This window comes from Oncorhynchus masou, chromosome 11, assembly GCF_036934945.1.
Source record: "Oncorhynchus masou masou isolate Uvic2021 chromosome 11, UVic_Omas_1.1, whole genome shotgun sequence".
Taxonomy (NCBI): Eukaryota; Metazoa; Chordata; class Actinopteri; order Salmoniformes; family Salmonidae; genus Oncorhynchus; species Oncorhynchus masou.
The window spans coordinates 56884218-56899377 of record NC_088222.1 but is presented as its reverse complement, the minus strand read 5'-3'; the positions used below and the strand labels follow the sequence as shown (position 1 = coordinate 56899377).

At 42.7% G+C, this 15160-nt stretch overlaps 1 protein-coding gene across 1 annotated transcript in view; it reads right to left on the bottom strand.

Moving 5' to 3' along the window:
- LOC135548868 (transmembrane protein 132E-like) overlaps positions 1-15160 on the bottom strand; it is a 360411-nt gene that overhangs the window by 93935 nt on the left and 251316 nt on the right. The window contains exon 2 of the mRNA XM_064978919.1: positions 7242-8169. Coding sequence (XP_064834991.1) covers positions 7242-8169 — 928 coding nt within the window. The remainder of the gene's footprint in view (positions 1-7241; positions 8170-15160) is intronic.

The window sequence follows — 15160 nt, the reverse complement described above, 5'->3', positions numbered from 1 at the left end:
TAGAGGTGGGGAGAGGAGAGGGACACAAGATTTATGTGATATAAAAGTGATTTTATAACAATTCACAGTGCATTTAAAACAGCAACACGACCATTATGAAATATTTTGCGGGCCTAAAATAATATTTTCACCACGAGCATGAACCATTCAGGCTGCGCAGCACACTTCGCTGTCGGGTCCGACTCGGGAGTCCCGCGGTAATGCAGGGCTCTAGGTGGAGACACCTCAACAAATGGCTTCCTGTTTCATTCACGCCCCATTTAGTCACCTGGCTCAGGGTCTCTCTGGATTTTCTATCACCTATCTTTTTTCTTCTACACTCTATCCACCAGAGAGACAGAAATGCAACACTGTGTCCTGGATACAAAAGAAATATGAAGTATAATTCTTAGATAATCACTGAAATTGAAAAGAGGAGGGTCAACTATTAAATGAGAGGTGACATTTGAAAGTTATGTTTCTAAGGAAACCTAGTTTGCATTTCATGAAGACAATGGTGGTTAGAAATCAGTTCAGAGGTTGCAAGTTGCACAGTAACGTGATGATGGTTGAAATATTAGACAAGGTAATATGGAATATTATGAAAGGTATTATGAAAACCTTTGAAACTTGAATCTGGTCGTCCATTTTGTTCCTCCAGGTTTTAACGATGAACCGAAATGTACACATTATGACTGTGAAAGGAAAAAAATAAAATGCTCTTGGCATATTCATCACTAAAGGGGATATAATTATAAAACCTACATGTTATGAATGGGAGGGCCACAGATGAGGTCAAGTTATTAGTAAATTCTTGATCTATCGGTAACAACAGCATAAGGGAGAGGGATTAGAGGGACACATTTTGGAACAAAGTAATCCACATATAGGTTATAGATCTCTCTGGGGACGGAGCATCTTCTTAGAATCGCTGTGATGGTCAGAAGTGAAATGCTTGGGGCTTTGCTCCTCAGAGTCTGGGTTTTATGAGAAATGGTCAGGTCTCAAACTATACACATGCACACACAGTAGGGGTAGTCTAATATTGAACTGGGGAGATAACACTAATGCACTATTCCTGCCTGCTAACTGTGAATCCTTGCACTGCCCGTTCCTGTTCGCCTTAATGAGCTATTGAAGCATAATTAATTCACGGTGAATTCCTAAATTGAAGTCAGTGTTTCCATTAGGATTAGGGAGCGCCGTGTTTCAGAAGAGTTTCGCCGTCATGCCTCAGATATCGCTTAATATCGGGCCCCTCCCCCTCCATCTCTCCTCATCTCCAGGAGAGTAGAAAAAGAAAGCTAATTTTCTTGAGGCTATCATGGATTTAAATAATCATTTTATTTTGTCTGGGAACTCTAACCCTCTCATTATGTTGACGGAGAGGAATAACACTGAGAAACACAGGGATGAGGGAGAGGAGACATGCCTTGTATCCCCTAAGCTCTAATTCGACAAGAAGTGGGTCAGCTCATGAGGAATTTAATTTGAACAGAAGTTAATTAATACCCATTATGCTCTTTCAGGAGGCTGATGACTGATCTTCATCTCATGTTCTCAGAGCCGAGTCTTACATGAGAGAGTCAAAAAGATTTTACATGATATAGTCCTCATTTCTCCACTGTGCTGGTTGAATTGATAGCGCTAGGAAATGAGGTAGCGAGGCCTCTCTGTTACAGGGTAAAAGGAGTGTTCCGGTTCTCAAAATCTAGGCCAGTTCAATAGAGAGATGTGCTTTATTCCCTTAAAGAATGTTGAAAAACAGACACTTCAAAATGTCTTGACGTTCAGTATTCTACAGAACATCTCCCAGTTCTCTTTTAATTGCGTAAGCTCCCGGGCAATTATGTAAGAAAAATATGATGTTCAATACATTCGGGCACCACTTCAAAGGACTGAGATGAATAAAGTTGACTAAGTTCTTTAAATATGCAGAACCAGTCAACATTTTGGACACACCTACTCATTCAATAGTTTTTCATTATTTTTTACTATTTTCTACATTGTAGAATAATAGCAAAGACATCAACACTATGAAATAACACATATGGAATCATGTAGTAACCAAAAAGGTGTCACACGTACCAACAAACGGATATGATCAAACCGGTGTGATTAGAACCCTTGATTAGAACGCTTATCATAGGTGTCCATTAGAATATATGCAATAATCGGAATGCATTATTTGTCACCTGTACTTACGAATAAAACTGTAAATACAGTATACTACATACATACATACAGCATGTGCCTACAGTAGAAACGACAACACGATATACAGAAAATAATGAACTTACTTTGATAGGAACGCACACATGTCCAAAGTTATTATTGGTAAGGAAAACAAGAAGGAAGGCAAAGAAGCGCCAGCAAGAAAATGTTCCAATTCTTGTAAGACTGCACAAATATATGCATACTTGATCTGCGCAAACATGAGTGATGTGCGGGGGGCTCTCCTCGAAGAGAGACGTTTCTCCGGCTCAGTAAAGCGTCAAACATAACAACTCACGCTGGGGCGACCATTAGAGATATTTGGAACTCACATGTGAAAAGGTTGAACAAATCTAAATAAATGTTATATTTCAGATTCTTCAAAGTAGCCACCCTTTGCCTTGATGACAGCTTTGCACACTCTTAGCATTCTCTCAACCAGCTTAAGGATGTAGTCACCTGGAATGCATTTCAATTAACAGGTGTGCCCTGTTAAAAGTTAATGTGCGGAATTTCTTTCCTCCTGAGATAATCAGTTGTGTTGTGACAAGGTAGGGGTGGTATACAGAAGATGGTATTTTACCAAATATATTATGGCAAGAACAGCTCAAATAAGCAAAGAGAAATGACAGTTGATCATTGCTTTAAGACATGAAGGTGAGTCAATAGGGAAAATGTCAAGAACGTTGAAAGTTTCTTCAAGAGCAGTCGCAAAAACAATCAACCACAATGAATAAACTGGCTCTCATGAGGACCGCCACAGGAAAAGAAGGACCCAGAGTTACCTCTGCTGCAGAGGATAAGTTCATCAGAGTTAACTGCACCTCAGAAAATGCAGTCCAAATAAATGCTTCATGGAGTTCAAGTAACAGACACATCTCAACTGTTCAGAGGAGACTACATGAATTGGGCCTTCAAGGTTAAATTGCTGAAAAGAAACCACTACTAAAGGACACCAATAAGAAAAAGCGACCTGCTTGGGCCCAGGACATTGGACTGGTGGAAATCTATCCTTTGGTCTGATGAGTCCAAATTTGAGATTTTTGGTTCCAACCGCTGTCTTTGTGAGACGCAATGTAGGTGAAAGGATGATCTCCACATGTGTAGTTTCCACCGTGAAGCATGGAGGAGGTGGTGTGACGTTGCTTTTCTGGTGACACTGTCGTGATTTATTTCGAATTCAAGGCACAATTAACCAGCACAGCTACCACAGCATTCTGCAGCGATACGCCATCCATCTGGTTTGCGCTTAGTGGGACTATCATTTGTTTTTCAACAGGACAATGATCCAACACATCTCCAGGCTGTGTAAGGTCTATTTGACCAAGAAGGAGTGTGATGGAATTCTGCATCAGATGACCTGGCCTACACAATCACCCGACCTCAACCCAATTGAGATGCTTTGGGATGAATTGGACCGCAGAGTGAAGGAAAAGCAGCAAACAAGTGCTCAGCATATGTGGAAACTCCTTCAAGACTGTTGGAAAAGCATTCCAGGTGAAGCTGGTTGAGAGAATGCCAAGAGTATGCAAAGCTGTCATCAAGGCAAAGGGTGGCAACTTTGAAGAATCTAAAATATATTTTGATTTGCTTAACACATTTTTTGTTACTACATAATTCCATGTGTTATTTCGTAGTTTTGATGTGTTCACTATTATTCTACAATGTAGAACATAGTAAAAAATAAAGAAAAACCATTGAATGAGTAGGTGTGTCCAAACTTTTGACTGGCACTGCATGTATGTATATAGAGTGGGGCAAAAAAGTATTTCATCAGCCACCAATTGTGCAAGTTCTCCCACTTAAAAAGATGAGAGAGACCTGTAATTTTCATCATAGGTACACTTCAAATATGACAGACAAAATGAGAAAGAAAATCCATAAAATCACATTGTAGGATTTTTTATGAATTTAGTTTAATTTAATTAAGTCTTCACAAGGTTTTCACACACTATTGCTGGTCCATTCCTCCATGCAGATCTCCTCTAGAGCACAGTAGGTATGGTGTTCTTTGGATGCAACTCAGCATTCTTTGTCCTCCAAACACGATGAGTTATTTTGGTTTCATCTGACATTCTCCCAATCTTCCTCTGGATCATCCAAATGCTCTCTAGCAAACTTCAGACGGGCCTGGACATGTACTGGCTTAAAACCTCTTACATCTATGGGGGCGCTATTTCATTATTGGATTAAAAAACGTGCCCGTTTTAAGCGCAATATTTTGTCACAAAAAGATGCTCTACTTTGCATATAATTGACAGCTTTGGAAAGAGAACACTCTGACGTTCCCAAAACTGCAAAGATATTGTCTGTGAGTGCCCCAGAACTGATGCTACAGGCGAAACCAAGATGAAACTTCAAACAGGAAATGAGCAGGATTTTTGAGGCTCTGTTTTTCATTGTCTCCTTATATGGCTGTGAATGCGCAAGGAATGAGCCTGCCCGATCTATCGTTTCCCCAAGGTGTCTGCAGCATTGTGACGTATTTGTAGGCATATCATTGGAAGATTGACCATAAGAGACTACATTTGCCAGGTGTCCGCCCGGTGTCCTCCGTCGAAATTGGTGCGTCATCTTCAACTGCACGTCCTTTTCCAAGCGATTCAGAGGAGAAAGTAGACATCTACGAACGATATATCAATGAAGAGATATGTGAAAAACACCTTGAGGATTGATTCTAAACAGCGTTTGCCGTGTTTCAGTCGATATTATGGAGTTAATTTGGAAAACAGTTTGCCGTTTTGATGACTGAATTTTCGTTTTTTTTTTTGGTACTCAAACGTGATGTACAAAACGGAGCGAAGAATCTTTCAGGAAAAACTGAACATTTGCTAAGTAACTGAGAGTCTCCTCATTGAAAACATCTGAAGTTCTTCAAAGGTAAATTATTTTATTTGAATCCTTTTCTGGTTTTTGTGCAAATGTTGCCCGCTAAATGCTACGCTAAATGCTACGCTAGCTATCAATACTCTTACACAAATGCTTGTTTTGCTATGGTTCAAAAGCATATTTTGAAAATCTGAGATGACAGTGTTGTTAAGAAAAGGCTAAGCTTGAGAGCTAGCACATTAATTTCATTTCACTTGCGATTTTCATAAATAGTTAACGTTACATTATGCTAATGAGCTTGAGGCTATAACTGGATACAGGTTTTTTTCATAGCCAAACGTGAACAAAACGGAGCGATTTGTCCTACACAATATTTTTTGAAAAACTGAACATTTGCTATCTAACTGAGAGTCTCCTCATTGAAAACATCTGAAGTTCTTCAAAGGTAAATGATTTTATTTGAATGATTTTCTTGTTTTTGTGAAAATGTTGCTGGCTGAATTCTAGGCTTATAGCTATGCTAGCTATCAATACTCTTACACAAATGCTTGTTTAGCTATGGTTGAAAAGCATATTTTGAAAATCTGAGATGACAGTGTTGTTAACAAAAGTCTAAGCTTGAGATCAAATATATTTATTTCATTTCATTTGCGATTTTCATGAATAGTTAACGTTGCGTTATGCTAATGAGCTTGAGGCTATAAATAGGATCCCGGGTCCGGGATTGCTCGACGCAAGAAGTTAAGCAGGGGGACACGTCTGGCACTGCAGGATTTGAGTCCCTGGCGGCGTAGTGTGTTACTGATGGTCGGCTTTGTTACTTTGGTCCCAGCTCTCTGCAGGTCATTCACTAGGTCCCCCCGTGTGGTTCCGGGATTTTTGCTCACCGTTCTTGTGATCATTTTGACCCCACAGGGTGAGATCTTGCATGGAGCCCCAGATCGAGGGAGATTATTAGTGGTCTTGTAAGTCTTTCATTTCCTAATAATTGCTCCCACAGTTGATTTCTTCAAACCAAGCTGCTTACCTATTGCAGATTCAGTCTTCCCAGCCTGGTGCAGGTCTACAATTTTGTTTCTGGAGTTCTTTGACAGCTCTTTGGTCTTGGCCATAGTGGAGTTTGGAGTGTGACTGTTTGAGGTTGTGGACAGGTGTCTTTTGTACTGATAACAAGTTCAAACAGGTGCCATTAATACAGGAAGCTAGTGGAGGACAGAGGAGCCTCTTAAAGAAGAAGTTACAGGTCTGTGAGAGCCAGAAATCTTGCTTGTTTGTAGGTGCCCAAATACATATTTTCCACCATAATTTGCAAATAAATTCATTAAAAATCCTACAATGTGATTTTCTGGATTTTTTTTCTCATTTTGTCTGTCATAGTTGAAGTGAACCTATGATGAAAATTACAGGCCTCTCATATTTTTTAAGTGGGAGAACTTGCACAATTGGTGGCTGACTAAATACTTTTTTGCCCCACTGTATGTATGTATGTATGTATGTATGTATGTATGTATGTATGTATGTATGTATGTATGTATGTATGTATGTATGTATGTATGTATGTATGTATGTATGTATGTATGTATGTGTATATATATATATATATATATATATATATATCACTACATACATGTTATTGTGGCAATTACCAAGGTAAGGCAGTAAGTAACGCATTGGCCATTAGAGATACCCAGTTACTTTTGATGATATATCATATAGTTTTTACAATATTACAACATTAGTTTTGCACTAGTTGGCTGTACCTGTACAAACTACAGGTTTAATCCTTAAACCTTGTTCTCCATCTTCTTCTTTTAGGGAGCCAATCTGTTTTCAGTTCTTTTATTTCCATTACTGATCAAAAATTGTTTTCTCATGACTGACTCTTGTCACTCTGCAGCAGACATATGGTGAGCAATATGTTTGGAACACTGAATCGCAAATCACAGTATTAATACATATAGAATTGTGACAATCGCATACATATCGTACCTAGGTATCGTGATAATAGCATATCGTGAAGTTCCTGGCAAATCCCAGCCCTGTTGACAATATTCCCTTCTGAAAGCACACACTCCAATTCATTGTGTCCTCAACTGTTTTGGAGGAGAAGGTCCAAGGTCCCTTTCCTCTGACCTTCTCCTCTAAATAATTTTGAGAAGAAGGCTAGGAAAGAAGATGTGATGCATCCAGGAAAGATTAATTGAGAAAGAGACACTTACTTGAGGGTGAACAGCTCCACTGTGGAATTGGGCACCAGGTAGAGGAAGATGTTGAGGGTCTCTCCTGGCTTCAGCGACTTCTCAGGCAACCTCAGGAACATGTTCTTATCCAGCTGCTTGTCCACAACCAGCTGCTTCTGGCTGGAATGGTACAGGCTGATGCTGCCAATGCGGAGGAGGGGATGTTGAGAGGGAGGCTCGCCCCGTGATCCTCCTCTGCGGCCCGAGTTCTCGCCGCAATCCCCTCCGCTGTCCGGGTCATGGAGGGTGTAGTACAGCTCGGCCTGGAGGGACTCCCCGCTCAGCTCCAGGCTGTCGCTGGAGCTTTTCCTGCGTCCCAGGGGGGCCACATTGGTGTTGAACCAGGTGGGGGGCAACTCCAGCTGGGCCAAGCACTGGGCAAGGTTCCCCCGGAGGCGGCACGACGTCTTGATCTCGCGCACATCCCGGAAGCCGTGGAGCCTGACGCAGGGCAGCTTGTCCTGGACTTTGAAGTCATCCCAGTCGCGACCAGCGATGTAGAAGAGCACCTGGACCACGGGGTTGCTAGATAACACCCTCGACTGAACGATGAAGGCCCGGACCTTCCAGTTGACCGTTAGCCGCCCGAGGATGTCCAGAGGGCTGGATGGCTGGAGGAGGTCCTTGGATAGGCTCTGGTCCTGGGTGAACGGGCCAAAGGTTATGTTAACGGAGGGAAACTCCTTGGTCTGGAAGACCACAAAGCTCTCGGAACGCTGGAGAGGGTGTTTGTTGGCGGGGCTACCGCTGCTTTGGCCAGAGGACGTGGTCTCTCGCAGGAAGAAGGCCAGCTGGGCGTTGGAAAGCTTGAAGTTGGCGGGCAGGTAGATGTCCGGAGGGGTGGGGGTGACTGCCGAAGAGCTCAGGAGAGCATCTGAGCTAGTCGGGGATACTTTACCTGCAAATGCTGAACACAGGGAGATAGAAAGAGAGAGAGTAAAAGGTTAGAATCTTTACAATGCAACATGTATTTCACCATTTTGCAAATTTCACCTGCTCTTCACATGAAACTGCCACAGATAACAACAATTATCTGATAAAGAAACCGTATGTGTCAAGTGGCCTGCAGGCAGATTGCCCATTGTGTCCAATGAAACGGGTTGTATAAGTAAACAAGCTGCATGACACTGATTTCATCGTACCTGCTGTTCACAAGATAAACAGCTCAACACCACACACTCAATCGGTTGTTCCTCGAGTTCAATAACACACCAATAGTCCGTTTTAAAATTGACAGAGAAGCTAACGAATGGACAAATCACACAAGCTTTCAAAATAACAAGATATTTGACAAAATGTAAAAGAGAAATAGGGAGATACTTTAGAACAAAATAAAGTGGGAACAAACACTCAAACGTCTTATCTAATGACAAACTCTGGGAAAAGAGAACAAATAAAAAACATGTACCCTCGAGCTATAAAATTCAATCTGCTCAGACATAGGACAGTCATAAAGAAACAGCATTGATGTAACATACTTATCAGTAGTACCAAGAACATGAAATAAATGTGCCAAAGCCTTTCCAGACAGACCAAATCAGAGATTAAAAGTCCCATATTCCAATTCGCCTGGCATTGAAAGTATATGTCCTCAAATAGCCCTTCAAAAGAGTATATCCAATCATCAGTAGAGAGTTTGCAGTCACCAAGTTAACAGATTGCGCAAAAAAAAACTCCACGTTTCTCTCATAAATCTCCTCAGATATTCGCAGTACTAGAACAGATTCCTGGTGGTTCCCTTGCTTACGCTGCGGCACACAGCTGTGGGGGATCAACAGAAGTTCTTGAACTTGTGCTTACATTCCCTTTGGTGCAGTCGTGGTCCACAGCATAGACCCACAGAAGCGCTTTGAATCCAGTCCACACATGTAGCTCCAATCTGGCAGCTGTCCCTGATAGACCAAACCCCTCTTCGCAAGCCCGGGTTTAATACTGTAGACAAAGCCTTGACACCGCCCTGTCTCGCCACACCTAGCCTCAGTCTATAATCAACATTTGAGCTCCCAGACAGCGTTAAGACACACAGGCCTCAAAGGACTATTGCACCACACACACACTCGTAAAAAAAAAAATACTGTTCAGCTCGATTTATCCCACTGGACATGTTCAGGAAGAGGCTTTCGTGTTAGTGTGAGGCAGAGTGTGTGAGAGAATGAGTGTCTGTGTGTGTTGGACGGGAGGGGTGGGAATGGGGGAGGGATGCACGACTTCAATGCATTCAGGCAAAGAGAGTGAGCGGGAGAAAGAGAGAGAGGGGGGGGGGATTAGGTAAAGATCATAGATGAATTAGCTCTGCCTGTCCCTATTTTCTTCTGCCACGGCCCCCCGAGAAAGATAATGAGGATGCCTGGGGAGGGTTGGGGGTGGGGGATTGACTACTTCTGCCCCCCAAGTGCCTGGAATCCCTACAATAAAATAGAAAGGAATTCTTGGACGTGTGTGTGGTCCAAGCCTATGCTCAGCATCACGCTCAACAGGGGGTCGAAAAGATGAAGGGGCCTGTTGTTCATACCGCCAGGAACCGTTTCACTTATTCCACATCAAGAACATAAACAGAACAATTCTCATCTTGTAATGGGATCTATGTTCATGAACACTTTTTATCTTGTCAGTCATGAAACCGATTTCCCACAAGGGCTGATTCTGAGCCTCTGCCGAGTTCCCAACAACCAATGTTCTGATATTAAGGGGAAATGGAAAGAGAGCCCATGACTCGACTTCCGCTTATGGACGTAAACTAGGCGACACTACATTTGAACTCTTCCTCCACATTTATTGGAGTGGTTGAACAGTATTCAAACTACAGTTTTTTTCTTCTTCTCGTCGATAACATTATATAGAGGGTCTAATTTCAGGCATTTGCTACATTAGTTTACTGCTTGAGGAACATGAGTACTTTTCTGCCGAGTGGTCTGAACCATATGGTGTGCTCCTGCAGTGTGGTTAGACTCTGGCAGTCTGAGGGCCAGGCAATGAAGTACCTCTTAAGGGGTCTGACATGATACTCTCAGCTCTGCAGAGCAGCGCAGTTCCATTACGAGACCACATTAGCTACTTGAGTGTCTCTTCATCCCTTTCTAAACACGCATAATGCACACAACGGATTGCTCTTGTTTAGTTCCCCATCCCCCCTTCTGTGTACTCCAGCCCGATGTACGGGCTGATTGAGGGGGCATGATATACGGGCCCAAATGCACTGGGGGTGCTCCTCCACTCACTTTTCCTTTGCTGCTGTATCAAAGTGGGGTCGGGGTGGATGGGGGCGCAGATGGGGCTTACAACAGAAAACCTGATACCCCCCCCCTATTTGGCTTCCTATTAGACATAAGGGCCAAATTGATTGGCTTCTCTTCCTGTTGCATGCTCCGTTACATGATACCCATCTGTTGGGTGGGGGATATCAATGAGTAGCTAGCAACACCTCAGGGCTCTTTCCATCTATCAACTTGCTTTCCCTAATGGGGATTAATGAAAATGTCTGACCACAATTGAATGTTGAGGTTGGGGCTATTTCTTTACCATTTAGAGACAATCCGCATTTTACGAAACACGACGATGAGGAGCGCAACGCAGTACGTGAATGTCATTTTTCATCACAAAATGGGTGGTTCCTTGTAGTACGCAGGCCTGCCTACGGCACAATGCAATTCAATTTCCTCTGCATTTTTTTTATGGAGCATATTATTCCTTGCACGACGGAGGGGGCAGTGTTGTGTAGATAATGAGGCTGTATTTTACCACAAACTCGCTTGGTAAAAATGGAACCAGAAAAATAGCGTTTGCTCCTTTCTTTTTTGGCACAAAGTCATTTCACAAAAATAATGAACTCTACATCAATCACTTTAAACTGCTATAAAAAGTAAGCACAAGTATTGCTATACATTTGTGAAAACTAAAGTGATGGGCTCGGGTTTCCCAAAAGAGTTAAATCGCCGAGCTGTATGCCAAAACCATTGTTACTAAAGTTTCACTTGAAAACGCTTGTTATTTACCGATGTGGAAGATAGCCCACCTTGTTTCAGGCTCCTAAGTAACTTTGCAATATTACATTTGTGTGTTATTTCTCACATTATTAGCCCAGAATGTTCTGTGCATTATTACAAACAGGCAGAACTAACTTTGGATATCAGTGGTAACTCACCAGTATTATAACTTTCCTGAATTGGACCCTTACTTCGTACCTTTCAAGGCAATTTAACTTTTCCCATAGGATAGACACTGCCGGTGGAGTGTATGTTTCATGGTGTGATTGTAGGAACTCTAGTCCTTTCGTTCACCCAACCTAGAAAACCTCACAATCAAATGCCGACCGCATTACCTAACGAGATAATTTTCTTCGGTTATCGTCACAGCCATGTATAGTCCCACTCAAGCGCATACCACGACAGCTCTCAAGGAACTACAAACTGGAAACCGCATATCCTGAGGCCGCATTAATTGTAGCTGGGGACGTTAATAAAGCAAATCTGAGGAAAACTCTACCAAAGGTTTATCAACACATCGTCTGTAGTTCTCTCCCTTCCGGGGTGGATACAAGGCCCTTCCCCAACCTCCCTTCGGAAATCAGATCCCAACTGCATTTTGCTCTTCTCTTCCTATAGGCAGAAACTCCAACAGGAAGTACCCGTGCTGAGGTCTATTCAATTCTGGTTTGACCAATCAGAATCCATGCATCAAGAGTGTTTTGATCTTGCGGACTGGGACATGTTCCGGGTTCCCTCTGAATAACATTGACGTATACACTAACATGGTGACTGAGTTCATCAGTTCTGGTTTGACCAATCAGAATCCATGCTTCAAGAGTGTTTTGATCTTGCGGACTGGGACATGTTCCGGGTTCCCTCTGAATAACATTGACGTATACACTAACATGGTGACTGAGTTCATCAGTTCTGGTTTGACCAATCAGAATCCATGCTTCAAGAGTGTTTTGATCTTGCGGACTGGGACATGTTCCGGGTTCCCTCTGAATAACATTGACGTATACACTAACATGGTGACTGAGTTCATCAGTTCTGGTTTGACCAATCAGAATCCATGCTTCAAGAGTGTTTTGATCTTGCGGACTGGGACATGTTCCGGGTTCCCTCTGAATAACATTGACGTATACACTAACATGGTGACTGAGTTCATCAGTTCTGGTTTGACCAATCAGAGTCCATGCTTCAAGAGTGTTTTGATCTTGCGGACTGGGACATGTTCCGGGTTCCCTCTGAATAACATTGACGTATACACTAACATGGTGACTGACTAACATGGTGACTGAGTTCATCAGTTCTGGTTTGACCAATCAGAGTCCATGCTTCAAGAGTGTTTTGATCTTGCGGACTGGGACATGTTCCGGGTTCCCTCTGAATAACATTGACGTATACACTAACATGGTGACTGAGTTCATCAGTTCTGGTTTGACCAATCAGAATCCATGCATCAAGAGTGTTTTGATCTTGCGGACTGGGACATGTTCCGGGTCCCCTCTGAATAACATTGACGTATACACTAACATGGTGACTGAGTTCATCAGTTCTGGTTTGACCAATCAGAATCCATGCATCAAGAGTGTTTTGATCTTGCGGACTGGGACATGTTCCGGGTTCCCTCTGAATAACATTGACGTATACACTAACATGATGACTGAGTTCATCAGTTCTGGTTTGACCAATCAGAATCCATGCTTCAAGAGTGTTTTGATCTTGCGGACTGGGACATGTTCCGGGTCCCCTCTGAATAACATTGACGTATACACTAACATGGTGACTGAGTTCATCAGTTCTGGTTTGACCAATCAGAATCCATGCATCAAGAGTGTTTTGATCTTGCGGACTGGGACATGTTCCGGGTTCCCTCTGAATAACATTGACGTATACACTAACATGGTGACTGAGTTCATCAGTTCTGGTTTGACCAATCAGAGTCCATGCTTCAAGAGTGTTTTGATCTTGCGGACTGGGACATGTTCCGGGTTCCTCTGAATAACATTGACGTATACACTAACATGGTGACTGAGTTCATCAGTTCTGGTTTGACCAATCAGAATCCATGCATCAAGAGTGTTTTGATCTTGCGGACTGGGACATGTTCCGGGTCCCCTCTGAATAACATTGACGTATACACTAACATGGTGACTGAGTTCATCAGTTCTGGTTTGACCAATCAGAATCCATGCATCAAGAGTGTTTTGATCTTGCGGACTGGGACATGTTCCGGGTTCCCTCTGAATAACATTGACGTATACACTAACATGGTGACTGAGTTCATCAGTTCTGGTTTGACCAATCAGAATCCATGCATCAAGAGTGTTTTGATCTTGCGGACTGGGACATGTTCCGGGTTCCCTCTGAATAACATTGACGTATACACTAACATGGTGACTGAGTTCATCAGTTCTGGTTTGACCAATCAGAGTCCATGCTTCAAGAGTGTTTTGATCTTGCGGACTGGGACATGTTCCGGGTTCCCTCTGAATAACATTGACGTATACACTAACATGGTGACTGAGTTCATCAGTTCTGGTTTGACCAATCAGAATCCATGCATCAAGAGTGTTTTGATCTTGCGGACTGGGACATGTTCCGGGTCCCCTCTGAATAACATTGACGTATACACTAACATGGTGACTGAGTTCATCAGTTCTGGTTTGACCAATCAGAATCCATGCATCAAGAGTGTTTTGATCTTACGGACTGGGACATGTTCCGGGTTCCCTCTGAATAACATTGACGTATACACTAACATGGTGACTGAGTTCATCAGTTCTGGTTTGACCAATCAGAATCCATGCTTCAAGAGTGTTTTGATCTTGCGGACTGGGACATGTTCTGGGTCCCCTCTGAATAACATTGACGTATACACTAACATGGTGACTGAGTTCATCAGTTCTGGTTTGACCAATCAGAATCCATGCATCAAGAGTGTTTTGATCTTGCGGACTGGGACATGTTCCGGGTCCCCTCTGAATAACATTGACGTATACACTAACATGGTGACTGAGTTCATCAGTTCTGGTTTGACCAATCAGAATCCATGCATCAAGAGTGTTTTGATCTTGCGGACTGGGACATGTTCCGGGTTCCCTCTGAATAACATTGACGTATACACTAACACGGTGACTGAGTTCATCAGTTCTGGTTTGACCAATCAGAATCCATGCTTCAAGAGTGTTTTGATCTTGCGGACTGGGACATGTTCCGGGTTCCCTCTGAATAACATTGACGTATACACTAACATGGTGACTGAGTTCATCAGTTCTGGTTTGACCAATCAGAATCCATGCTTCAAGAGTGTTTTGATCTTGCGGACTGGGACATGTTCCGGGTTCCCTCTGAATAACATTGACGTATACACTAACACGGTGACTGAGTTCATCAGTTCTGGTTTGACCAATCAGAATCCATGCTTCAAGAGTGTTTTGATCTTGCGGACTGGGACATGTTCCGGGTCCCCTCTGAATAACATTGACGTATACACTAACATGGTGACTGAGTTCATCAGTTCTGGTTTGACCAATCAGAATCCATGCTTCGAGAGTGTTTTGATCTTGCGGACTGGGACATGTTCCGGGTTCCCTCTGAATAACATTGACGTATACACTAACATGGTGACTGAGTTCATCAGTTCTGGTTTGACCAATCAGAATCCATGCTTCAAGAGTGTTTTGATCTTGCGGACTGGGACATGTTCCGGGTTCCCTCTGAATAACATTGACGTATACACTAACATGGTGACTGAGTTCATCAGTTCTGGTTTGACCAATCAGAATCCATGCTTCAAGAGTGTTTTGATCTTGCGGACTGGGACATGTTCCGGGTTCCCTCTGAATAACATTGACGTATACACTAACACGGTGACTGAGTTCATCAGTTCTGGTTTGACCAATCAGAATCCATGCTTCAAGAGTGTTT